General features: G+C 43.0%; 1 protein-coding gene across 4 annotated transcripts; it reads left to right on the forward strand.

Annotated features, from left to right (window-relative positions):
- The first annotated feature begins 1,063 nt into the window (after nt 1-1,063).
- On the forward strand, nt 1,064-24,475 carry stk38a (serine/threonine kinase 38a). Of its 4 annotated transcripts, none has more exons than XM_028583626.1 (14): nt 1,064-1,166; nt 8,841-8,978; nt 9,836-9,887; nt 11,784-11,906; nt 13,530-13,613; nt 13,701-13,824; nt 15,094-15,248; nt 16,277-16,388; nt 17,878-17,939; nt 18,609-18,726; nt 20,098-20,221; nt 22,706-22,801; nt 23,829-23,929; nt 24,037-24,475. In XM_028583626.1, the coding sequence occupies exons 2-14, from the start codon at nt 8,848-8,850 to the stop codon at nt 24,171-24,173; spliced, it is 1,419 nt and encodes a 472-aa protein (XP_028439427.1). In that variant the 5' UTR covers nt 1,064-1,166; nt 8,841-8,847; the 3' UTR covers nt 24,174-24,475. The 4 variants fall into 4 exon arrangements, with proteins under 4 accessions (XP_028439427.1, XP_028439428.1, XP_028439429.1 ...); XM_028583627.1 differs by having other exon boundaries at nt 23,829-23,923; XM_028583628.1 differs by having other exon boundaries at nt 16,277-16,379.
- The last annotated feature ends 1,008 nt before the right edge of the window (nt 24,476-25,483 follow it).

Below are 25,483 nucleotides of genomic sequence, written 5' to 3' on the forward strand. Positions count from 1 at the left end.
TATTGGGAAGTTGAGATCAGTGTTACAGTCACCAGTGTGTGTGGAGAAATGGAGAAATTAAGAAACGGGAGTTGCCATCATCACCATTGCCATCATTGCAGTCAGCTCCTTCCAGTTAGGATTCCTTCAGTCTTCATCTTTCAGGAGGTTTTTACTGGCCGCCGAATTCTTAATTCCCCAAGAAATGCCTTTACAATCTGGAGAACGTGCAATATTTAGGGATAAAAGTTTAAGATAAGAGAAACTTTATTAATCCCACACTGGGGAAATTCATGTGCTACAGCAGCTCAAAAGAAAAAAAAATTACACACATCAGAATAACACAAATACACATTAAGTAGACACAGGAGAAAAAATACACATGAAGTATAAGAAACAGAAAAAACTGAATTAGTTATAATAATAATAATAATAATAATAATAATAATAATAATAATAGTAGTAATATTACACAAACATATTTACACAATAAACACCTTTATATAAACAGACAGTATATAAACACAGATATACAGATGAGTAAGGTGCGGATGAATAGAAACAACTTAAATATATGTAAAGGAGGAAATAGTGCAACCTTGTCTGATACGGTCTATGGCACATGTGTCAAACTCAAGGCCCGCGGGCCAAATCTGGCCCGTTACAGATTTAGATCCGGCCCGTATATCAATTTGGGTTCACAATAAATTTTGGTCCGCCTAGTTGTGCGCCAAACCAAAAACACAGGAAAGTGTTTATTAAACTGCAATATCCTGACATTCAAAGCAGAATATGGCAGATTTGCCGAAAAAGGAAAAAGCAACAAATTTACAATAAGGTGACAAATGTCTGAGAAAACCACAAAAAAAGTCGCAACAAAAATGAGGAAAAAAGCTACCAAAATGTTTTTAAAAAGTGACATGCAGTAACAAAAGCATGTCAATAAACATGTCTGGCCCTTGGTGTGATTCTCTTTTTCCAGTGTGGCCCTTAGTGAAAATGAGTTTGACACCCCTGGTCTATGGTCTGACCCCGCCGTATATATCAGATCTATGGGCGGTGCTGCTTGCTCTGCGGTTGAAGTGATATCGACTGACCACTAGGTGGCGTGCTGAGTTCCAGCAGGTGGTGACGCAGCCCTCGGCGAAGCAGAGGAAGAGACGGCAGATACCGCACCTTCGACCAAGGTAAGTGAACAAAGACCAACTACTAAAACACAGAATGAAAGGACTAGGAGGCAATATGTTGCACTTTTTCTTAAGTTAATTATCGTACTAAAAGAACGGTTAACGTGCACTGTTTTATGATGGTTCATTTAAAAACAAAGGACTCAAACAAAGGAGTTTAGCAGATAAGTAGCTAACGTTTACTAGCTAACTTTTCCTTAGCTTTTCGCTTCGGGTAACTTCAAGTTGTCAAATTCATGAAAACGGATATCGTAAGTTTCTGGTAAGGCTTTCAAAATAAAACTCAGAATAACGAATATGCGATGAAACAGTCATATCTATAAACATGACAGTTTTACTTTGAAGGAAATATCCGGTGTTATTCATACTTTCTCTTCCTGAATTGATGCAGCAGAACTTTAAAGCTAACTAGCTAGCTAACTAATGTTAGCAGGTTAACGTTAAAGCATTTGTTTGTAATGCTATGGGTTAACGGAAACTACGCGGACTTTATATTATGAACAAAAATGTAACCAAGGTTACTCAAAAGTACGTTAAGTGTCGAGGTAAATAGCTCTCTTTAACGTTACTCTTTCGGTAACGTCAACGTTCATTTATGGCACTGTGGCTAACGTCTCGTTGCAACCGAAACTAACCACTTTTGGTAGCTACGTGTTGTTTACACTAGAAACAGAAAAGTCTGTATTGGGACAGGAGCTGGAAAAAACCAGCCAAACTTAATCATTCCCGTTTTGTAAATAACCTCCAACACTGTCTGTCTTGTTTGTTTTTTATGGAGACGATGAGCTCTCGCGATATTACTCGTAACTCTAAATACTTTTTATTATTTTATCGTCAGTTAAGGGCGTCGTTTTTCTTTCACTATTGAAACACTTCATTTCCTGCATTCTGGTGGATTTTTATGCAACAATTTTGTGTCATTTCTGTATCAATTTATGGAGCAAATGTTAATTATTAATATTAGTATTAATTATTCTCCTGTATTGTTCCCCTGCATATTCAAAACACCACACATGCTTCGGGATGTTTTTTTAAGGAATCCCGTACATCTCAACAACAATACTTGTTGAGAATGAGACCGTCTTAAAGCCAGAAGCTCTAAAGTTAAAATCTACATAAGTAAGTAGAAACAATGATGTTTTTCGTCAGATCGTTTATAGATCTCGACGTTTCCGATGCTTTTTTGGGGGGCATTTCCATCTAATGGGCAGGACAGCTAGGTGAGAGAGGGGGGAAGACATGCAGGAAGGCGTCACGGGTCGGACTCGAACCCTGGACCTCTCTGACACAGGTATAAACCTCAGTGGGTAGAGCAGGTGCACTTAAACAAAAAATAATCTTTAAAAAAAAATATGAAAATGTTTCTTAAAGTGTCTGTTATTTAGCTGGCATGCCAAATTCGGACCACTTTAAAAAAACTCCAACACAGCGGCGCTCGAGAGGGTCGCCTCCCTACGCCTGCGGGTTGTGGGGGGGAAAACTCTGACTGTTGTTTGTGCATATGCACCAAACAGGAGTTCGGAGTATTCGGCCTTCTTGGAGACCTTGACTGGAGTCCTGCATGGGGCTCCAGTGGGGGACTCCATTGTTCTGCTGGGGGACTTCAACGCACACGTGGGCAATGATGGAGACACCTGGAGAGGCGTGATTGGGAGGAACGGCCTCCCTGATCTAAACCAGAGTGGTTGTTTGTTGTTGGACTTCTGTGCTAGTCATGGATTGTTTATAACGAACACCATGTTCGAACATAGGGATGCTCATAAGTGTACCTGGTACCAGAGCACCCTAGGCCGAAGGTCAATGATCGATTTCATAATCGTTTCATCTGATCTGAGGCCGTGTGTTTTGGACACTCGGGTGAAGAGAGGGGCAGAGCTGTCAACCGATCACCATCTGGTGGTGAGTTGGGTCAGAGGGTGGGGAAGACTCTGGACAGACCTGGTAAGCCCAAACGTGTAGTGCGGGTAAATTGGGAACGTCTGGAGGAGGCCCCTGTCCAACAGACTTTCAACTCACACCTCCGGCAGAGCTTTTCGTGCATCCCTGTGGAGGCTGGGGGCATTGAACCCAAGTGGACAATGTTCAAAGTTTCCATTGCTGAAGCTGCGGCGAGGAGCTGTGGTCTTAGGGTCTTAGGTGCCTCAAGGGGCGGTAACCCACGAACACCGTGGTGGACACCGGTGGTCAGGGAAGCCGTCCGACTGAAGAAGGAGTCTTTCCGGGATATGTTATCCCGGAGGACTCGGAGGCAGTTGCAGGGTACCCGGGGGCCGAAGGGCTGCAGCCTCTGCCGTGAAAGAGGCAAAGCAGCGGGTGTGGGAGAAGTTTGAGAAGACATGGAGAAGGACTTTCGGTCGGCACCAAAGTGCTTCTGGAAAACTGTTCGCCACCTCAGGAGGGGGGGGAACCATCCAAGCTGTGTACAGTAAGGATGGGACACTGTTGACCTCAACTGAGGAGGTAATAGGGCGGTGGAAGGAGCACTTTGAGGAACTCCTGAATCCGACTAATACCCTCTATGTTAGAGGCAGAGCTGGAGGATAATGGGGATTGTCGCCGCTTTCCCAGGCGGAAGTCACTGATGTAGTCAAACAACTACACAGTGGCAAAGCCCCGGGATTGATGAGATCCGTCCAGAAATGCTCAAGGCTCTGGGTGTGGAGGGGCTGTCCTGGTTGACACGCCTTTTCAACATTGCGTGGAAGTCTGGGACGGTGCCAAAGGAGTGGCAGACTGGGGTGGTGGTTTCCCCTTTTAAAAAGGGGGACCAGAGGGTGTGTGCCAATTATAGGGGTATCACACTTCTCAGCCTCCCTGGTAAAGTCTACTCCAAGGTGCTGGAAAGGAGGGTTCGGCCGATAGTCGAACCTCGGGTTGAGGAGGAACAATGCGGATTCCGTCCTGGTCGTGGAACAACGGACCAGCTCTTCACTCTCGCAAGGATCCTGGAGGGAGCCTGGGAGTATGCCCAACCGGGTCTACATGTGTTTTGTGGATTTGGAGAAGGCGTATGACCGGGTCCCCGGGAGATACTGTGGGAGGTGCTGCGGGAGTATGGGGTGAGGGGGTCTCTTCTCAGGGCCATCCAATCTCTGTACAACCAAAACGAGAGCTGTGTCCTGGTTCTCGGTAGTAAGTCGGACTCGTTTCAGGTGAGGGTTGGCCTTCGCCAGGGCTGCGCTTTGTCACCAATCCTGTTTGTAGTATTTATGGACAGGATATCGAGGCGTAGTCGGGTGGGAGGGGTTGCAGTTTGGTGGGCTGGGGATCTCATCGCTGCTCTTTGCAGATGATGTGGTCCTGATGGCATCATCGGCCTGCGACCTTCAGCACTCACTGGATCGGTTCGCAACCGAGTGTGAAGCGGTTGGGATGAGGATCAGCACCTCCAAATCTGAGGCCATGGTTCTCAGCAGGAAACCGATGGAATGCCTTCTCCAGGTAGGGAATGAGTCCTTACCCCAAGTGAAGGAGTTCAAGTACCTTGGTGTTGTGTTCGCGAGTGAGGGACAATGGAGCGGGAGATTGGTCGGAGAATCGGGCGCAGCGGGTGCGGTATTGCATTCAATCTATCGCACCGCCAGACGAAAAAGAGAGCTGAGCCAGAAGGCAAAGCTTTCGATCTACCGGTCAGTTTTCGTTCCTACCCTCACCTATGGTCATGAAGGCTGGGTCATGACCGAAAGAACGAGATCCAGGGTACAAGCGGCTGAAATGGGTTTCCTCAGGAGGGTGGCTGGGCGTCTCCCTTAGAGATAGGGTGAGAAGCTCAGTCATCTGTGAGGAGCTCGGGAGTAGAGCCGCTGCTCCTTTGCGTCGAAAGGAGCCAGTTGAGGTGGTTCGGGCATCTGGTAAGGATGCCCCCTGGGCGCCTCCCTAGGGAGGTGTTCCAGGCACGTCCAGCTGGGAGGAGGCCTCGGGGAAGACCCAGGACTAGGTGGAGGGATTATATCTCCAACCTGGCCTGGGAACGCCTCGGGATCCCCCAGTCGGAGCTGGTTAATGTTGCTCGGGAAAGGGAAGTTTGGGGTCCCCTGCTGGAGCTGCTCCCCCCGCGACCCGACACCGGATAAGCGGACGAAGATGGATGGAATTCGGACCAATAACACTCCAACAGATTCTTCAACATGCTTTCCATTAAGTCAAATTCATGATTCAAGATTCCTTTTATTGTCATTCAGCACAACACAGAAATTCAAAGCATGAATTACAAGCATGGCTCCTTTTTAAAAACAGGGTAATAAATATATATAAATATATAATTTCCAGCAGAATATTTGTTCAGACGACTATGTGATGTATTGCACTTGTAAAATAATAAAGAGTAGTACTATTTGCATAGTAAAGCACAGTTTAGTGGTGTTTAGTATTCTGGTAGCAGCCGGGTAAGAGCTGTTTCGGTCTTGTCGTGCTGCAACGCAGGCTGCGGTATCGGAGAACAGGCTGTGACATGGGTGGAGTCTTTTTTTTTTTTTTTTTTTTTTTTTTTTTTTTAAGTATGCTGGTGGCTTTAGTCAATGGCTGCTTTTGGGCTATTGTCTAAATTGTCTGTTAGCTCCATATCCTACTTAACTTAATATCCTTAGCCTATGTCTCATAGTCTGAATATGCACTTACAACTATCTGCATGGTCTAATGTCAAAAAAGGGTGAAAACTTTGCTACCAAGAAGACTTAAAACTTATGATAATATCAAACAGATTTGATTCTGTTGGAACGTCCAGACGGGCCAAGGGCTGACTCGGACTGAGTTTTATGACCATCTTATGTTTCATTCCCATATTGGAAATTTGTCTGCGACAGTGAGATCGCTTGAAAAGTCGTTCTGCTGTAAGGTCGGCATTATTCGTCAGTGGTGCAGTGTTTTTCTCTTAGCTGTGTGGCAATGTTTTAAATGGACCAGAGTTTTTCCTGCACAGAAAGTGTTGGTGCCCCCCAAAGAGGTTTTAGCCAGCACCAAAGAAAAATACATGCGCCGAAGCGTCTGATTTTCAGAAGCCAGCCTCTCATCCAAATGGTGACCCTGTAACCTCTCCCAAAAACTCAGTGACTTTATGACATATTGTCTTTAGATGTGAGATGGTGTCAGACTTTAGTCTTCTCAGTGTCTTCTAGTTTATTGTAGGCATAAGGTGGGATGGGTTAATGGACAGCTTAACGCAGCAGCAGAGTACACGGCGAGGGTTGGATGTTACAACACTAACAGAGCTGAGCACTTAAACATTGACAACAATGAACAACTATGAAATGAGGTGACTGTTGACCCAGAAAAAGAGGAAGGAAAGCGGCCTTGCTCTGCTGTGTGAGCAGAGAAACGTTGATAACATTGTGCAGTTATGAAGAAATGATGACGAAATCTGATTTGTGCAAGCACTACTGTCTTTTAGAGAAAGATGGGGTTTTGAGGTCAGCTGAGTTTGAATATGTTTCTAGATTAAGCCTAATATAGATATATAAAAAGAGATAGGCTACCATTTGATGACGTCAACAACTCCCCTTGATCCCACGCTACTTCATGCAGTTGGCGTGGTTTCCTGGCTTATTAAACTGATTTAATTTTCTGTGTGAACTAGAGATGGTAAGAAAGTGACAGATTACATTGTTCTTAAGACCTGCATTTAATCTCCCCATGTAATCAAACAGAGCTGCAAACATTTACTGATTAGTTGTGTCAGCTATTAAATTATTCACAAAGTATCTTTTTTTGTTTGTTTTTTTCAATGTCAAGGAGTCGTTATTATCCCAGAGGGGCAATTAGTTTTGCAGCAAATAAAGTGCAACATAAACGACACATAAGCCATACAGACAACAGACACTATCGATGGAGGACACAAGTAAATACATACTACACAAAAGTCCACATCTCACATTGAATTATTAACAAAACCTATAGCAGCAGGAACAAAAGAGTTTTTGTGTCTGTTTGTCCTGCATTTAGGCAGACAGAATCTGCGGGAAATTTTCCCACACACTTTAGTAATGTATTCCAGCCTGTTTTTGTTTTTAAGAGTGAGGGACCCAAACTAGCTCACAAAGGCAAAGGAAAGAATAGTTTCAATAAAACAACAATAAAACATCCTCATGAAGGTCTTATCAACATTAAAATTGCGAAGTTTACGCTAAAAAAAACATACGCTGGTGTGCATTTTTACAGACGTCAACCTGAGGCTCGAAGGTGAGTTTGTCGTCTATTATAATACCGAGGTATTTGTATTGCTTCACTACTTCGATAGCTTGATCGTTAATAAGAGTCGGAGAGAGGAGGGGGGGGATTCTTCCTAAAGTCGATCAGCATTTCTTTAGTTTTTGCCGCGTTGATGTTCATAAAAGATGACTTGCACCACGCTGTAAAATCATTTAAAGTAGCGCCGTACTCGGGGTCGTTGTGAGTCAGCAGTGACACTATTAACGAGTCTTTAGCAAACTTGATGTGACGCCTGGCGTGCTGGCTTTGGCATGCATTTGTATATAAACTAAATAAGATCGCGGAGAGGACGCAGCCCTGGGGGGAACCGGTGGAGGAAAAGAGAACATCGGATAAGATGCTATTTACTCTCACGCGCTGTGACCTGTCAGTTAAAAAGTCCCATCAGCCAACAAATAAGACTATGATCAATATTAAAAGTATTCTTTAAGATCCCTGCCAAAATATGTGGTTGAATGCAATTAAAGGCTGAAGAAAAATCAATAAAAAGCAGCCGCACAAAGTTAGCTGGTAACTTAAAGGGAAAGTTTGCAGATTTTCTGTTCTGCCGTACATGCAGATGAGTGGCGGCCGTACGCAGAGGTCCGTGTAAATCTCCGTTGATTGACTTGCTTCAGAGGGGTTGAAAATCATCAGCTTTCATGCTTTAGCGTTGTGCTTAGTGACGCGCCATAGCAACCATAAACAACACTGGCTCTAGCCGTTTGCTGCTTCCTGTATTGTGCTGGAGGGAGAGCACCCATTGGTTGCTGACAATGTTCACATGATTTAACTTCACTACCGAGACTTAAAACTTGCTATAATATCAAACACGTTTGATTTTGTCAGAACTAGAGATGGCCCGATACCGTATCGGCCGATACCGAGTACCGATCCGATACCAGTGTCATATATTTTATTATGTTTTAACAGCTGTATACTACTATCCCTGTATGGATGTGATATGATTTCTATCTTTGTTGTCGGTCTGGCTCAGGTTAAACTCTTTGTGAAACATGAACAAACACAAACAATGAATGCCCCAGTCAGTCAGTTATAATGGAAAAAGAACCTAAATAAACTACTTTAATGTAGATTTTCTTTAGGGCTTTATTACGTGGTATCGGATTGGTGCATAAACTCCAGTACTTCCTGATACCAGCGTTTTAGGCAGTATCGGAGCCGATACAGGTATCGGAACATCTCTAGTCAGAACGTCCAGATGATGGATGGATGGATGGATTAAACTTTTGCCGTCATTATGTTAAGCCCCGCCCACCGACTCTATACACGGTGTGATTGGCCTGACTAGAGTTTGGTTTTTCCAGATAGCAAGCCAACGGAGAGTTGCTTGACTGACCCTGGCTGCTAATTACATTTGCTGCCGATAGGGTGCGTCTAGATTTCTAAGCATTTTGTGCCACACAGCGAGACATTTTACCGTGGACACGCTCCGTTCTCACTGCTAACTTTGTCCGTGCGTCGTTCCAGGTAAAGCATGGCAATGACTGGCCCGAGCTCGTGCTCCTCCATGAGTAACCACACCAAGGAGCGGGTCACTATGGCCAAAGTGACCCTGGAGAACTTCTACAGTAACCTCATCGCCCAGCACGAAGAGAGGGAGATGAGGTAAGTTTCGGATCCACACAAGTCCTTCTGTGGCTGCTCAGTGGTTTCCTTTTGCAGTCGGGGTTAGCTTTGCTCTGCACACTGACGTTTTTAGGCCCATGATCTTGTTATTCCATAAAACCATTCAACAATTCACAGGGAAACTGATACAGGACTTCTGCTTCTGCTCATAAGTTGATACACAGTCAAGCGCACACACGCATATATATATATATATATATATATATATATATATATATATATATATATATATATATATATATATATATAAACATTTACATTCTATTTGTTTTTCATTGGGGATGTACCTTATGTCTAAATTAAGTTGAGGCAAGACCACTTCCTGTTGTAACAACTTCCATCTCATCATTGTACTGGTTGGTTTAGTAGGGAGGCTGAGAGATTTTCTTTTTTTTTTTAACAGATTTCCCTCTGATGATGATGATGACCTTTATTTAGTTCTCCGAGTTACAATTGAGGGCAAGGCCTCATTTTCAATGTAGCCGAGATTACACAAAATAAGTGCACAGTAAAATTTAGAACCCAATACACCGACACCGTGCAAAACGTGTACATGACTGGAATAGAAATCAATTATGTAAAATCAATGACGTGAGCATCCACACTGCTGATCAATAACATTCTGCAAACCGTGACATCAGACACGCACTGAACGCTCCAGGCGATAATAATACATCACAGCAGACGTTGCAATGTGCGATCACAGGAATGTCTGTAGTAAATGTCCGACATATTTATGAATTCTGGTACTATGTTATGAACCAAAAAAGTCTGACCAGCGGTAACTGTAACTGATATGATGGGATTTGTATTCACTACTTTGTGTCTCTCTCCAGACAGCAGAAGCTGGAGAAAGTGATGGATCAGGAGGGCTTGGCAGATGAAGAGGTTAGTGACAAACGCACACGTGCAGCATGCTTTCTGTGAAGTTACATGAAGTTGTCCTCAGTCCCTGTTATAACGGAGGATTTTTCAATCTGCTGGAACACTGCTATACAGTGCTCTGTGTTTATTTTCTTCGGGTGAACTGTGAGCATTTAAATTTTCCGCAAAAATGTAGCCTGAAGGGCTGGGTATTAGCAGTGATTCCCTGAATCAATTTGATTCACAATGTCCCAATTCAAATACATTTCAGTTGCATTACCAATTTATCTTCGATATAAAAGAGATTCTCAGAGAACTTCTGCTGTACATTGTACAAGCTAGGGCTGCGCAATTAATCACAATTTTATCGAAATCACAATATGGACTAGTGCAATATCCAAATCGCAGAGGGGCGCAATATTTGTTAATAAAATATATGTCAAACCATTCTGAATGTAGAATATATGCATTTTCCTCATGTCGTGCAGCACTAGTACAACCAACCCTCTTTTGTAATGTACCAGGTTAATTGAACCCAAAAAGGGGTTGAAAAGGCATACGTTAAAAGATCGATTTCGAGAATTTATTAACTGATGTCATATCTCTCAAACGAAGATCGGTTTGAATTGGAGAATGGATTATTTTAATCCAGCCCTACTATTTTACATTTGCCAAGAAAGTAGTTTGTTGGCAAATTTTAAGAGATATTTGGCTGATTTAAATCCAGCTCTGTGTCATGGCAGTGTGTTTGGCTTTCCTCTGTGGCTCCAGTACACGGAGTAATCAGGTTAAAGGTGCTCTAAGCGATGTTGGGTGACGTCACTTCTTGTTGATGTTCGAAGTATTGTCAAACAAAACGGAGGCTAGCTCGTTGTCGTTGTCTAGGGCAGCTGTCCTCTAGCTAACTTCCCTCTTCACGTTTCATGGTGCAGGTTGGGGCTGTTTGTTTTTGATGCCGTTTGTGGAGCCTGGGAGATGTTTGCTGTATGTGCCAAACAATTTTGTAGCCTAAAAAAACACGTCACATCGCTTAGAGCACATTCAAATAACTGTGATTTCAATATTGACCAAAATAATTGCTATTACGATTTTTTTTTTTCCCCCCCATAATCGAGCAGCCCTGATTTCATCCTTATTTTCTTTGAGAATTGGGTGTATACGATTTATTGTACGGAGGGGAAGTAGCCTGAGAAGTAGGGGTGTTTTTTAAAACGAGTCATTGCATTGATGCAGAACTGGATGATTCTGCATCGATGCAGTGACAGACCGTAATCGATTACTGCCTGCTGATGTTGCTTGCTGATTTTCTGGTCTCTACTTTTTTTTTTTTTTTTTTTTTTTTTTTCCTGTTGTCTGCTGTGTTTAGACTCTGCTACATTCAGGAAGTGTCTTTTTTTATGAGCAGATACAATAAAAATGGGAGTTCATATATGTATATCTGACTGCTTAAATTTGTCGATGAAACCATGTGTAGCAATACATAATAATATTGAGGAGGTTATGCATCGTGATATCAATTCGATCCAAATCGTTGACAGGATAGTCGTGATCGAATTGTGAGACAAATGAAGATTGACCCCTACTGAGAAAACTGGTTAATCAAAATCCCAGAGGCAATAACATAACAGACTGTTGAGAGCATGGATTTAGTTTGACCTGGGCTTGCAACTGTATTCTGATATGATTTCTCTTCTTTGGAAACGGTAGTTATTGGGAAATTTGCAATCTTTCAATTCATCGATTTTTTTTTTTTTTTGGGGGGGGGGGGGTAAAACCGCAAGCAATTGCACTGCAGTCACAAGATCTTAAATTCCTGAAGGGACTGTACAAGAATGCATTTATTTATTGCTTTAAAGATATGCAGTTATGAAGTGTGCATCACACTATGGTGTATTTCAAAGTGATGTCTGTTCTCTGCAGAAACGTATCCGGCGTTCTCAGCATGCCAGGAAAGAGACAGAGTTTCTGCGTCTGAAACGTACTCGACTGGGTCTGGAGGACTTTGAGTCCCTGAAGGTGATTGGACGAGGAGCTTTCGGAGAGGTAACGACCTTTTACATAAAGGCTTTAAACATGCTTCTCGTGTGCCATTGAGAACCCAAGCGGTCAACATAGCTTCAAAAATCTGGGTCACAATGGCACACAGGGAACAACATACTACAGTGTTTTTACAACACTGTGTGTGTGTGTGTGTGTGTGTGTGTGTGTGTGTGTGTGTGTGTGTGTGTGTGTGTGTGTGTGTGTGTGTGTGTGTGTGTGTGAGGGGGTGTGGGGGTGTGGGTGTGGGTGTGGGTGTGGGGGTGGGGGTGTGTGGTTAAAATCTTATTTCATTGTCAAGTACGAGGTTTGTGTTCTGTGGCTTGTTGAGAGTTAGTAAGCATATCCATGTGTCACAAGTCTGGAGACATTATGTGAACAGTAGCAAGTAATTCTCACAGCATACTGTTTATTTTTAGCCTCACATGTGAGAGAGAGCGAGCGCCTCGCTGATTTCATCACTGTGATCAAACAATTCTTTCTCTGTCTGCTCTTTCAAACATCTTTTTGTCTGAAATCCACCCTGTATCAGTTGAAACACACATGCACTCTTTTTCTTATTAGATTACACCAGTGGTTCCTAAACTATGCTGGTGTTATAACGGGGGGCGCGGCAACCCTACGTATAAATAAATATAGCATGGGTCTGCTGCACTGCTAGCAAAGCTTGTCATTGGACTGCCAGGTAAACGTACAGCAGACGATGAAACTACACCAAACGCCACAACTACCGAAACAAAGGCAATAAAATAAGAAGTGGTGGCCCAATCCATCCGTAGCGACTTCTTTAAAACCTCCGTAAGCCGCTGAGTCAGGGAACAATCAACACCTGTGTGACGTGCCATTTTAATAATCCAGTTCCACTTTGTGATATGCGTTTAAAGATTTATTGTCCATTTCAAAACAAGAAAAAACTAACCACAAAATCCAGTTGCACTTGAAAAATACTATGTGTGAAAGTGGATGCGGTGCAATTTGCATTTGCTGTCAACAGAAAATGTAAGAACCCAAATTCATCCCCTCTCTAGCCTCTGCCATGAAGGTGCAAAGATGTATAAATATACAATGATTATTATCAGACCAACCCCTGTGACGTCCTACATTACTATCTATCTATCTATCTATCTATCTATCTATCTCTATCTCAATTCAATCTTCCAGTCGAATCACATTGTCTCATTGACAATACCTTCATGGAAAAACAGCTAATTGTTGCGTGCATCTCTCTCTCGCTCTTTCTCTCACTCGCTCGCTCTCTGTCTCTCTCTCTTTCACTCTCTCTCTTTCACTCTGTCTCTTTCTTTCTGTCTCTCTCTCTCTCTCTTTCTCTCTCTCTCTCTCTCTCTCTCTCTCTCTCTCTCTCTCTCTCTCTCTCTCTCTCTCTCTCGCCGCTTCATGGAGAAACAGCTCTACTACCATAAAATGTGAACAGAGCTGCGTCTCATTGTAATCAAATACATAAATGAAAATAGGTTAAGCATAACTAATATGTACATAAAGGCCTAAATATATAAATCTTTCTCTCTCTCTTGCTTTCTCTGTCCCGGGGGGAGGCTTGAAAGTATGTGTACCTACAAAAAGGGTTTGTCTCTGTCAGGTTGGTGTGAGCATTGCTGTGTTTGCCTCCAGGTTCGTCTGGTGCAGAAGAAAGACACCGGTCACGTCTATGCCATGAAGATCCTCCGAAAAGCTGACATGCTGGAAAAAGAACAGGTGAGGCAGAAAAAGACACACTGAATTGCTGCTGTTGGAGATCAGTTGGGACATCTTTTAAATCGTGTGTGTGTGTCCCTGTTTTAGGTTGGTCATATCCGTGCTGAGCGGGATATCCTGGTAGAGGCAGATAGTCTGTGGGTGGTCAAAATGTTCTACAGCTTCCAGGATAAGATGAACCTTTACCTCATCATGGAGTTCCTGCCTGGAGGTATGAGCCCTTAACCCTACAAAACAGTACTGCGGGGAGACCAGAACGCATCACAAGCCAGCTAACCTTTGGCTAACACTGGTGTTCTCGCAGAGATGGGAACTCTCGAGTTTGAAACTCGCACTTAAGTCACACAGTCACTTCAGACTTGACTTGAGACTCGAGATGTGGCACTCGTGAATAATGTTTATTTTTAAGGAACGTCTGATGAGCTGAATGTTATTTCCCCCCACGTAACCTACCTATGTAATACGTAACGCATCTACAGCGCGCAGCCACACGTGAGAGGACCCCAAACATGTCGACCGCACCGGCAGCTGCTGTGCCATTCATCAGAAGAACTTCGTACAACAAGGCCCAAAGTAAAGAAGCTCTGAATGCAAAATATGCAGACTCTAACTCAGACACTTAAGCATGAAACCGTCATGGAGCCAAAGAATTACCCGGATACTTCCACATTATGGGGCCCATAGAGCAGGTGCACTAGAGACCTCCACCAGCTACTTCCTGTTTAGCACTCCACTAACTTGAATGGGGATTAAATTATTTTTACGTGCAGCTCTTCTAGACTTTCCAAATGTTATCGGACAGAATTGATCAAAGTCTGATAGTGAAAAAAGTAATTCCGCGGGGGTTGTGACACTTAAAAAAAAAAAAAGAAAATTATCCACTGATTTCACAGACGTCCCTTTCACCATGTACGTTTTTGGGTTAAAAAACGTTTTATTCAACTTGGAACAACCGGGAACAATATGGAAACAACAATCTTTGACATTGGTCCAGTATTAAGCGAGATCGCTGCAGTAGACAGCGGCAAAACATACAACAAACTACAATATAAAAAAGATATATTCTAAGTGTCTGACAACATTTTCCCTGCCTGTCAGCGGCAAAACAAGCACTTTTGTAAAGGTAAATACAAGCTGGACAATTGTCCTATTAACTTACATTGTAACTTGTTTCACCGCTGCTGACTGCAGCGATCTCGCTTAATACTGGACCAATGTCAAAGATTGATTGATTTGCATCAGTCACTTAGACACACACACACAGGACGTAGTTACGCTTTTTAAAGTCTTTTTGGGCCAGAGGGCGTCACGTGCGGACACAGAAGTTCAATTTGCTTCAAAGCCTGACACAATTCTTGGGGGCCTGTTCCTGACCTGTCAGAAAGGGAAACCCCCGGGGCAGACTGTCAGAAATGCTTGTGGTCCACAGTGCTACAACATAAGTGCTAGTGTGACTGTGGTCTCTGCTGTTGTGTCGCAGGAGACATGATGACCCTGCTGATGAAGAAGGACACTCTAACAGAAGAGGCGACTCAGTTCTACATAGCTGAGACGGTGCTGGCCATCGACTCCATCCACCAGCTAGGCTTCATTCACAGAGACATCAAACCCGACAACTTGCTGCTGGACTCCAGGGTGAGTCATGGTTAACCACCTTTTTTTTTGCCAATACACTACGGACTCTGTATTACATTTAACAATTAGTAAATGTTTGTACAAAAATAGTTCGGTTTTTTCAGTCTTCATTTTGGCAAAGGTGCAGCTACTTTCATCTGCTCCTCTGCTGTCTGCAGGTCGGAGCTTCGCTGGGGCTGGCCAACACACACACACACACACACACACACACACACACACACACACACACACACACACACACACACACACACACACACACACACACACACACACACACACACACACACACACACACACACACGCAGACGCCAGCCACCACGTCACTTCTGTTTACTGATAGCTAGCGTTTACCTCAGGCTTAAGTGGTGATGAAAAACTTACTTTTTCAATGTCAACTTGTCTGGTTACCTTGTTGTTTCTCTAGTCTAAGCTACACAGACGATAGGCACAGCCCCTCTTCTCTTCTTGCCCTCCCCAATTTGCACCTGTAGCATACACTGAACTTTACTATACTTTAATTTGCTCTTTATGATGTCCATAATGTGCCCAGCTGGAGACTAGGGCTGTCCTCAACTAAAGAAATTCTTAGTCGACTAACACTTATACAATTTTGTCGACTAATTGATTAGTTGATTTAATTGACAGAGCTGTGTGCTTTGAGAGGTGGTTAAGACTAGAAAAGCACAATATAAATGTAGTTAATTAACCATCTGTAAAACTGATTTTCTCCACAATTAATCCTGCAAAAGCACCACTTTAAATCTTTTGTTTACCATAAATGTGCTCATAAGTTTCTTGGAAATGAGTAATTAAGCATGAATAAGCATAAAAAATGACTAATCGACTAAAGAAATCTTAGTCGACTAAGACCAAAACGAACGATTAGTCGACTAATCGACTAAGAGGTGGCAGCCCTACTGGAGACTGATGACATTGAGGCGCTTCTTGAGCATGGGCACATATTGTTTAAACATCACCGTGTGCTGCCGACTTCAGTAGTTCTAATAGTGCGTGTTTTGTGTTTTCAGGGTCATGTGAAGCTGTCTGACTTTGGGCTGTGCACGGGGCTGAAGAGGGCTCACCGCACCGAGTTCTACAAGAACCTGAACCACAGCCTGCCCAGTGACCTCAGTAAGCAAAGTCAGGCAAACCCCTTCCTTTTTATTTCAACTGTAACTTGCATGTGTTCATGTTTTATGACTCAAATCTGTTATTTTTATATATAAATTCTAGGGCTGTTAAAATGAATGCGATAATAACAAATTTAACGGGCCGCTTCGTAGTTTGGGAAGTCGGTAAGCAATGCAGCAGTTTGTGTCTGGGTCCTGCATCATCCTGTCAGGGTTCTATACACAATAATTTCCGTCTCGCTCGTCGCTCTACATTACCCCACTTATCACACGGATTATTACACTACTACCACCCTCCCTTATTTCCCTCCCTGTTTAACCTATAACCTACCTATGTAACAGCTTATCACACGGCTGCTCATACAGAGGTTAACTAGTTAACTTTACAGTTGATGACCACGGCTCTCCAGCAAATGCCAGGTCGCCCCGGTGAGTGAGCTAACCATTGAGCTAACTGATTCTCTGTTAGCAGTGTAGCCATTAGCGCTGTTAGCGTTCCCCGTTTCCTCCACCCTCTCTCTCCCTTTGATCCGCTGATCAGCTGTATGTGCTCCGTATGAGCACAGTTATTGATATAAAATTATTTTATTCATTTTAAATTGTCCAGAATCTATGATCACAACTTTGTCAATGGCAACGGTCTATTATACCTAGCAACGGTCTGTTATACAGAAATAGTAGGCCAGAGAATGCCTTCATGGACGAATCAAGTATCCAACCACGCCGTGGCAATGTGATGTGAAAGTGTCCCTGAGCAACACACTGCTCCTAATATACTTGGTTTAAATTGCAGAAATATAATTTGTGTGTGTGTGTGTGAGAGAATTAAGAAGAAAGTTTGTTTGTTTTTACCAAGTAATGTTACATTCAAGTCATCTGATGGGATTGAGTTTGCCATATTATGCTTTCAGCATATCTTGTGATCATACATTACCTTTGAGGTTATTCTGGAGAAAAATCTAGACAGTATTTGTCATTTCTTTGGATTGTTGCAATAATAATAAACCTATGCATAGAGCAAGCATATTTGTACGCTCCCATGTTGCTAAGAGGGTTAAAAACTTGAAAAATATCCCTTTTGATGTACGTTTAGAACAGATAAAAAATGGGCGTTTTAATTTGCGATTAATTGCGAGTTAACTATGGACAATCATGCGATTAATCGTGATTAAATATTTTAATCGATTGACAGCCCTAGTACATATAAAACTTAACCATATTAAACCATATACCACCATGTTTAACCATATTTAATCACTGTAAAACTGTTTTCTTAATAAATGAGGAATGATTGGTTAAGATTACTGGGGACTACAGATACAAAAAATAGCCTTTTGGCTAATTGTGGCATTTTGAACCCACTTATAATCATGTTTTATTAACTTGCATTGTCCCCTTTTTAAATAAACTTAATTTAATTGAAGATGCAGCACACATCAACCTGTATGAGAGACTGTGGGGTTCCCAGCTTTTAATACTGAGCGGTCCTGTCTCCACAGCCTTTCAGAACATGAACTCCAAGAGGAAAGCAGAAACCTGGAAGAGGAACCGGAGGCAGCTGGTAAGTCCGAACAGAAATGTTATTACAGCCTTTTGGAGCTGGATTTAATTTTTAAATTTTTTTGTGAATGAAAATTTAATGAATACTGAAATACATGAAGAACTTTACATGTCAACATTGCATGTTTTTACTCTTAGTTTTGGTATCCGTGCCAAAGGTTATCATATATCGGGGTTTCCTCTCAAAATCTGACGAAGATCTTTTAAACTGACCTTTGTTGATCTGAAATGAAGACCGATTCAGCAACTGCACGGCCTGTTTCTCGCTTAAAATGTTTTCAGAAACACGTTTCGGTGAACTATCTTAGTAAAATACGAGATCGTATTCCGAACGAGCCGCCATTATGGTCGGGGAGAAGCCAAACCCACGTGACGTGTTCGTCCAATCAGCTGCCGGTTTTCATTTTTTGGGACGAAATACAGATTAGCGTCGCCTGCTGTTATGGAGACGTATTACGTCTCGCGCACGTGCAGAACGTACGTTCAAGTTGGCGTCGCTTTGGTGTTTTCCGAGGCTTAAAACCAAACCTGTTGCAGAAAACCGTGGGTTCATGTAAAACCTCACTGCTCATAGTCAGACGTGTATTTAAAAAAAATGGTTTTAGGGGCCTTTTAATCTTTAACAATTAAAAATGTCTGTTGTTCCCTCCCTGCTCCTCTTCTCCAACAGGCTTTCTCTACAGTGGGAACCCCAGACTACATCGCTCCAGAGGTCTTCATGCAAAATGGATACAACAAGCTCTGCGATTGGTGGAGCCTGGGTGTCATCATGTATGAGATGCTGATAGGTAATGACTCGATGGCACAATGGAATAGGGCTGTAACGGTACGTGTATTCGTCCCCAAGCGTTTCGGTACAGGCTATTAGGATCGGTATGCGGCATTGGTTTGGTGCGCCCTGTAATCCAAACACATCAGAGACGGTTTAGAACAGAGACGCCCCAACTCAGAGTTACTTCCTGTATCTGTGTCACATTGTTGTCCACTGCCACGCCCTCTTTAGGTGACTAGAGTTGTATGAGTGATTCCAATGGGAGAAGTGAACGTGAACACAGATTATGAGCGATTCTTTTGGCCCGTAGTCACCAAAGTAAATATTGGACCCATTTCTCACAAGCCACATATCTGCAGAACATTCTGACACTAACATGCTATTTTCAGATGGACACATAAGGAGAAAATTAACTTTGTTCCAGACCTGTTTCTGTCTGAGGAACAAACTCTCGCGAGATCTGGCAACGCAGAGAAGCTAACGTTCGAGAACGCCATAACAAAACTCATCTCTGTGACGCTTAATGTTAGACGATTAGGCGATTTGATTTCTCCTTGCAGCTCAGGCTAGAAACCTGTAAATGTATCTATCCTGCTTCTGTTAGAAATCTGCGGGGGGGACCAATCACAAACTGGCTTATCCACCTGGCGCGCTATTGGCGGGTTTAACACGATGACGATAGAGAAGCGACCAAGCAACTTCTTGTTTACATTCAACATGGCGGCCACCGAAGCGCAGCAACCCGTTGATGCCGCTGTCGCTGCTACGTCACCCTGATCTTTGGTCTGATTGGTTGAAGGACTATTCAGTTGCGTACGGAGTCATGTGAACTATGCCCGTTGATCTCTTGTGCAGTAGAACATACGGAGCAGACTCCCCAGACTAATGTTCAATCTTAAAAGATTGAGCTTGGTCTGGTTATAGCCAGACTAGTTTAATGTCTTTTATCTGTGTAAATATCTAACGGTAGCAAAAGAACATATTAATATTTTATTAAAATATAACTTTTCATTCATCCACACAATGTTCACTACAGCTCAAATGAGGCCACGCCCCTTTAGGAGACAGGAAGTGTGTAGTGTTTCATACCATTGGCGCTGTTTGAAATGCTATCTTTAGTAAAGAGCATCGTAGTTATAGACAATGAGCCACTGTTGAATGTTAATACTTAATAAACATTAAATAAATAAATGGGGGGAAAAAAATGTCTGCACTTTTTTTATTTTCTCCGTTGTACTGAATCCACATTGAACCGTGACCCCCAAAACCGAGACTCTGGTGTACCGTTACACCCCTACGATGGAGCAGTTTTCACCTTATTTACCTAAATGGCCAGATTGTGGTTAAAAAGGATGGTTGATCATTTTGTTCCCCTTGCTGTCTGCAGGTTACCCTCCGTTCTGCTCCGAGACGCCTCAGGAGACGTACAGGAAGGTGATGAACTGGCGAGAGACGCTGACCTTTCCTCCAGAAGTGCCTATATCAGAGAAGGCCAAAGATCTGATCCTCAGGCAGGGAAACCTCTCTTCGTCTTTCATCACATCACTTGTGCAGTCACTTGATAGTACTTGTTTTGTAATTTGATAAAGGATGCATTTATTTTTTATTTTGAACATATCAAAGTTATCCAAAGCCCAGTTCAGGTGGAAGATTTGCGACAAGATGAGTGGAAACTTTGAACAACTTGCGAAGCGCCGATGAGACGGGACGGTGTGTCATCTCCATAGCAACGGCTCTTTGCACTTCCGTTCTAACTTCTGACTTTCAGGCTTTTTTGCAGCTGGATATAGGCTATCATTCGTTCCGTCTAAATATGAGTGTGGATAACGTTAGTGATAGTAAGATACTTGCTACAAGGGCTGCACAACATATCGTTTTTATATCGTCATCGCTATCTCAACTGGTGCAATAAACACAAGGCGAAAGGTTGCAACATACCGCAAAAGACACAAAAGATTTGTTAATTGAAAGAAAATAGTAGAAAACTGGACTTGAAAATATAACTGTCGTTCTTTTATTTTTTTTTAGTGGTGCCTTTTATCAATTCAATGTTCAACTTTCCTTTTGTTTTAAATTCAACAAGCAATTTGTCGTATTTTAGCAGAATACTGAAAGCAACGGAGTACACTTTCATAGCTGTGAATCGGCGCAAGTTATGTGATTCCCTGCTTTGTTTTAATGCCGCTCCCTCACATACGTTGAGCCTCCGTCTGAAACTCTGCTGTTTCAAACCAGCTGAGAGTTTGTAACATAGAAATAAAACGGTTTAAGATTTATTTATTTGACTGGGACAATGCACATTAATCAACATTTCTGTAAATGCGCCAGTGTTGGCCAGTCATCTAATTTTCAACTGTAGTCCTAGTTACCTAGTAAGGCTGCTGTCTATTAGTCAACTAATCGGTCGTTTTGGTCTTATTCAACTTAGATCTCTTTAGTCCATTAGTCATGTTTGATGCTTTTCTTCATGCTGAATGACTCATTTCCAAGAAACGTACGAGCACATCTCTGGTAAACACAAGAATTAAAGTGGTGCTTTTGCATGACTCCTTGCGGAGAAACTCAGATTTACAGATCTGTCGATTAAATCAACTAATCGATTAATCGATACAATTGAATGAGTGTTAGTCGACTAAGAATTTCTTCAATCGAGCACAGCCCTATTACCTAGCATGCACGTCTTTAGGGTGGGAAGAAACTGGAGCGCCCGGAGGAAACCCACGCAAGCACGGGGAGAACATGCAAACTCCACACCCAGACCGGGGATCGAACTCTGCAGTGTCAACTTGCTGTGATGCAGAAGTGCTAACCACTGAGCCACCGTGCTGCCTAATATAATGGATCATTTTATGTCTGTAGTTTGTAACTGACTCGACCAGCTGACTTCTCTATTCATACTTTGCACGTGACGTCACAACTACTGGCTGGCGTGCAAGAACATCATTCTATAACGTATATTTGTTGTGTGAATTGAGTAAATTTGCTCAAGAATCAGTTTGTTGGCTGAAAGCCTACTGTGAAATTTAACACCGGTGTCAACAAAAGACGGGCTATAATAAGACCACGTCGGTTATGTAATCGCTGACAACCGGGACAATTTCATAGTGGTTGGTGTAAACCGGGATATTTTAGCCTCCCGACACAGCTTTGGTCGGGACTCGGGACTGTCCCGGTCAAACCGGGACGTCTGGTCACCCTACTTGATACATAGCCTTGTGTTGGCAGAAGGTTTAAAAAAAAAAAAAAAAAAAAAAGACTTATCAAGCTGTCATTCGCCGGCAGGCAGGGTGTACGTATTCAGATGAAAACTCTATCACACGACGGAACAGATTAGCAAACGTTAGCGGGTAGCTAGCTAACTAACTAACTAACTAGTAACACTCACTTTTGCTTTGATTATGAAGATGTTCCTGTTTTTTACCTCCCATATGACAGCGTTGTTAACCCATCCACTCTTTTGTAGGCTTTCATTTTTTGTGCGGTGTAAAGTGACGGATTCTCTATAAGATAGATGTAAATATCTCCAAACTCCAAGTCTGTTAGAGACTTGGCCAGCTTCAAAGCAATGAAAACATCAGCGGGTGCTGTGTATGGATCACCAGTTCCGAGTGACATATGGTGTGACTTATGGTCTAAATAGTTGATTGATTGTAGTATTGGAAATCTGCAAGGCTGCAATTTCCGTGACTGGCCACTGTTCAGCGCCATTCTATTGGCGTTTCTTGCCCGCCAGGTATCCATGGTAATTACGTCACTGCAAAGTATGAATTGGCTGTAGAAAAAGGGACACATCTCTTACGTTCTAAAACCAGCCTCTGGAGACTCGACCAGCTGAGTCGAGCTGAGACGAGCCGCTTCAGACTGCTGAAACTTTTCCTGCAACGTTCTAAAACGGTTTTGTCTCGTCGCGAATCTTTGGTCTGAACTGGACCTAAAATGTTTTTGTATTGAGCTGTTGAATGTGTGTGATATTAAGTGAAGCGTGTTGTGAGCAGGTTCTGCTGTGAGGAGGAGCACAGGATCGGTGCTGCGGGCGTCGAGGAGATCAAGTCCAATCCTTTCTTTGAGGGCGTGGACTACGACCATATCAGGTGGGGAACGTTATTGCGTGTCTGAGTTAAAGGACAGTTAGACATTTCAAATCTTTCCTTTGTCTTAGATGACTTTTGACAGTTAATAACTGTCTCTAGTAGGGATGTCAAAATTAAAGTACTAACGCCACTAATATTGTTTGATGCGTGATTAACACACACATTCTGTGATTTGGGCCTCAGGTCCCTCCGTAGTTTGGGAAATTGGATAGCAATTCAGCAGTAACGTTCTACACTCTCTCAACTACTATTACCTTTACCTGTGGGCAAGCAACATAATCCAAGCCCTGGAACCACATAGGAGACTTTCTTGTCTCGATGATCTAATCAATACTGTCCTTCGCCACGGTCTGCATGCCGACCCACTGGCCGACAACGAGCCGGATGTAGGAGAGACCATATCGGCTGCTAAAGGACTCGTGAGATATTGGAAACAATCTGGCCTGGTTACGCAATTATCAAAGACTATGTGCTACAGATGGGGGAAACACAATTTAGCCCAGTTTACCTCACACTCAAGTCAGTGCAGGACATGTAGCCTACCCAGAGCTACAGGAGAAGCTGGAGAGGCATAGCTTTCTCCACCGAATTAGGCTAATAAAGTAATGATTAAAAAAAACAAATGCTTGATGAAGGGCCCGGCCTGAGGATAGTGGCGGGACATATCTATATTTCTCCTGACTTTGAGTCTCCTTTTTTAAACTCTAGACTGTGTGTGAGTGTTAACGTACCGGCTGTTAAATGTGGTTTGGGGACAGATAAGGGCACGGGCTGTAATTTTCCATAGTATCTTCTCTGTGATATGCAGACACTGAACAAATATTTCAGTGTCGTATTTGTTTAGCGAAATAACATCTAGAGTCTAAAGTCTAGAGCCCGTATGTAGGAGGACCTCACTTTTTCAGATATATATTCATAGGGGAACAAACCTTGATCTTATATTTGGGTCCATACGGTAAGAAATGCAGCACTTTTAGCCCCCAGATGAACTGTTCTTTGTCTCTAACTCTCCTGATCTGCTCTCCAGAGAGAGACCTGCTGCCATTCCCATAGAGATCAAAAGCATCGACGACACCTCAAACTTTGACGAATTCCCTGATTCCGATATCCTCACACCGACCGGTACCAGTACGCTGCCTACTTCTGTTCAGCACAATTCCATTCTTTTGTGTTTTGATGTGTGAAATAATTGGAAAAAAAACCCCTCTCCTCTTCATTTCCTTCTCCTTCTCCAGTCGCCCCGGTGTCCAACCAGACCGAGGCCGACCTGAAGAACAAGGACTGGGTCTTCATCAACTACACTTACAAGCGCTTCGAGGGCCTGACTGCTCGGGGAGCAATACCGTCCTACATGAAGTCGGGGAAGAGATGAGCTTCACTCGGACCCGCTTTTTAGCCGACAACACCACCATGAAACCTGAAAGAGTCGTCCCAAAAAAAAAAAAAAAAAAAAACCTGCGTTGTCTGAGGAACCTCGGCTCTGAAAGGAGAACTGCGTTACCCGAGTGATACGGGACAAAAGATAAAGGGGCTCAATTTCATCCGTTTGCTTTTTCCAGGAACTGCTGCCTTCATTTCTGCAGGTCTTCACTTTTATCTGATGCTTCCGAGGGTACCTCTCTACTTTCCTGCGCACACGTGAAGACTGAACTGGGATTTAAAGTGATTGGGATTCTCTCCACTTGCTTTTTTTTTTTTTTTTTTTTTTCACCAGTGGATGCAGTGCGATGTCTTCACTCCTGATACCAGCATCCATTACATTCCTGCTCTATAAACCAGCACCGGTCGGTCAGTCCGACCTACCGAGGACTCTTCTCCTTCCCGAAAACCAGGACATCCGCTCCACGTGTTCCCCTTTTTTATGTTGACTTCTCAACTCAAACATTGCATTAAGTGGTCACTTGATGCTCTTCAGGGATTCTGTCCAAATGTTTTCTCGTTGTTTCCCACAAGAGCTCACAATGAGGCGCCTCTGCAAAGTGCTGCTTCTAGGGCTTCTGACATTAACCAAAGACTGTGAGCTGAATGTTTCTGCTTGTCTTCCCCGTCACGTCTTGTTACTTAGAATTATAGTTTTATAGATTCGTAATTTTTGCTCGTTGGAAAGTGTGAATATATGAGTGATGCATTTTGTGGAACCAACACAACAGTCTTGTTACATTTTCACAATGACCCACTTATGTTCAAAAATACCTTTAGCACCTTACGTGATGTTTGCTCCGGCACAGTCGAGCCTACAGCTCATTCATTTATGTGTTTTTAATTGGACTGGAAAAGTACACCTGTGTCCACACGTGGGTTTGACAGGGGAGTGAAGGCGCTATCTTTAAACTTCTAGTAAGTCACAATTTTACAGTTGTAATGCACAGACTTTAAGATTAGTGGACGTAGCAGCCGTGCCGTTAGCCTACCCATTGGTTTGTGGACTGCCGTTTTGAAGCCTCGAGTTTGACAAGATGACGGAGCTGGGGAAGGAGGGAAGGAAAGGGAAAGCCTGTCCTGACTGACGGGTCCTAAAGCGTCCCCTGCTTTATCGTCTTTTTTAAAATAAATGGGAGCATCATTTACTAAATGAACATCATGCTGTGTTGAAGAAGACTTGGAACTAGTGACTGAGACCATAAACTCATTATGAAAATATTTACTGAGGTAATAAATCGAGGGAGAAGTAGGCTCATTTTC

This window comes from Perca flavescens, chromosome 7 (assembly GCF_004354835.1).
Source record: "Perca flavescens isolate YP-PL-M2 chromosome 7, PFLA_1.0, whole genome shotgun sequence".
Classification (NCBI taxonomy): Eukaryota; Metazoa; Chordata; class Actinopteri; order Perciformes; family Percidae; genus Perca; species Perca flavescens.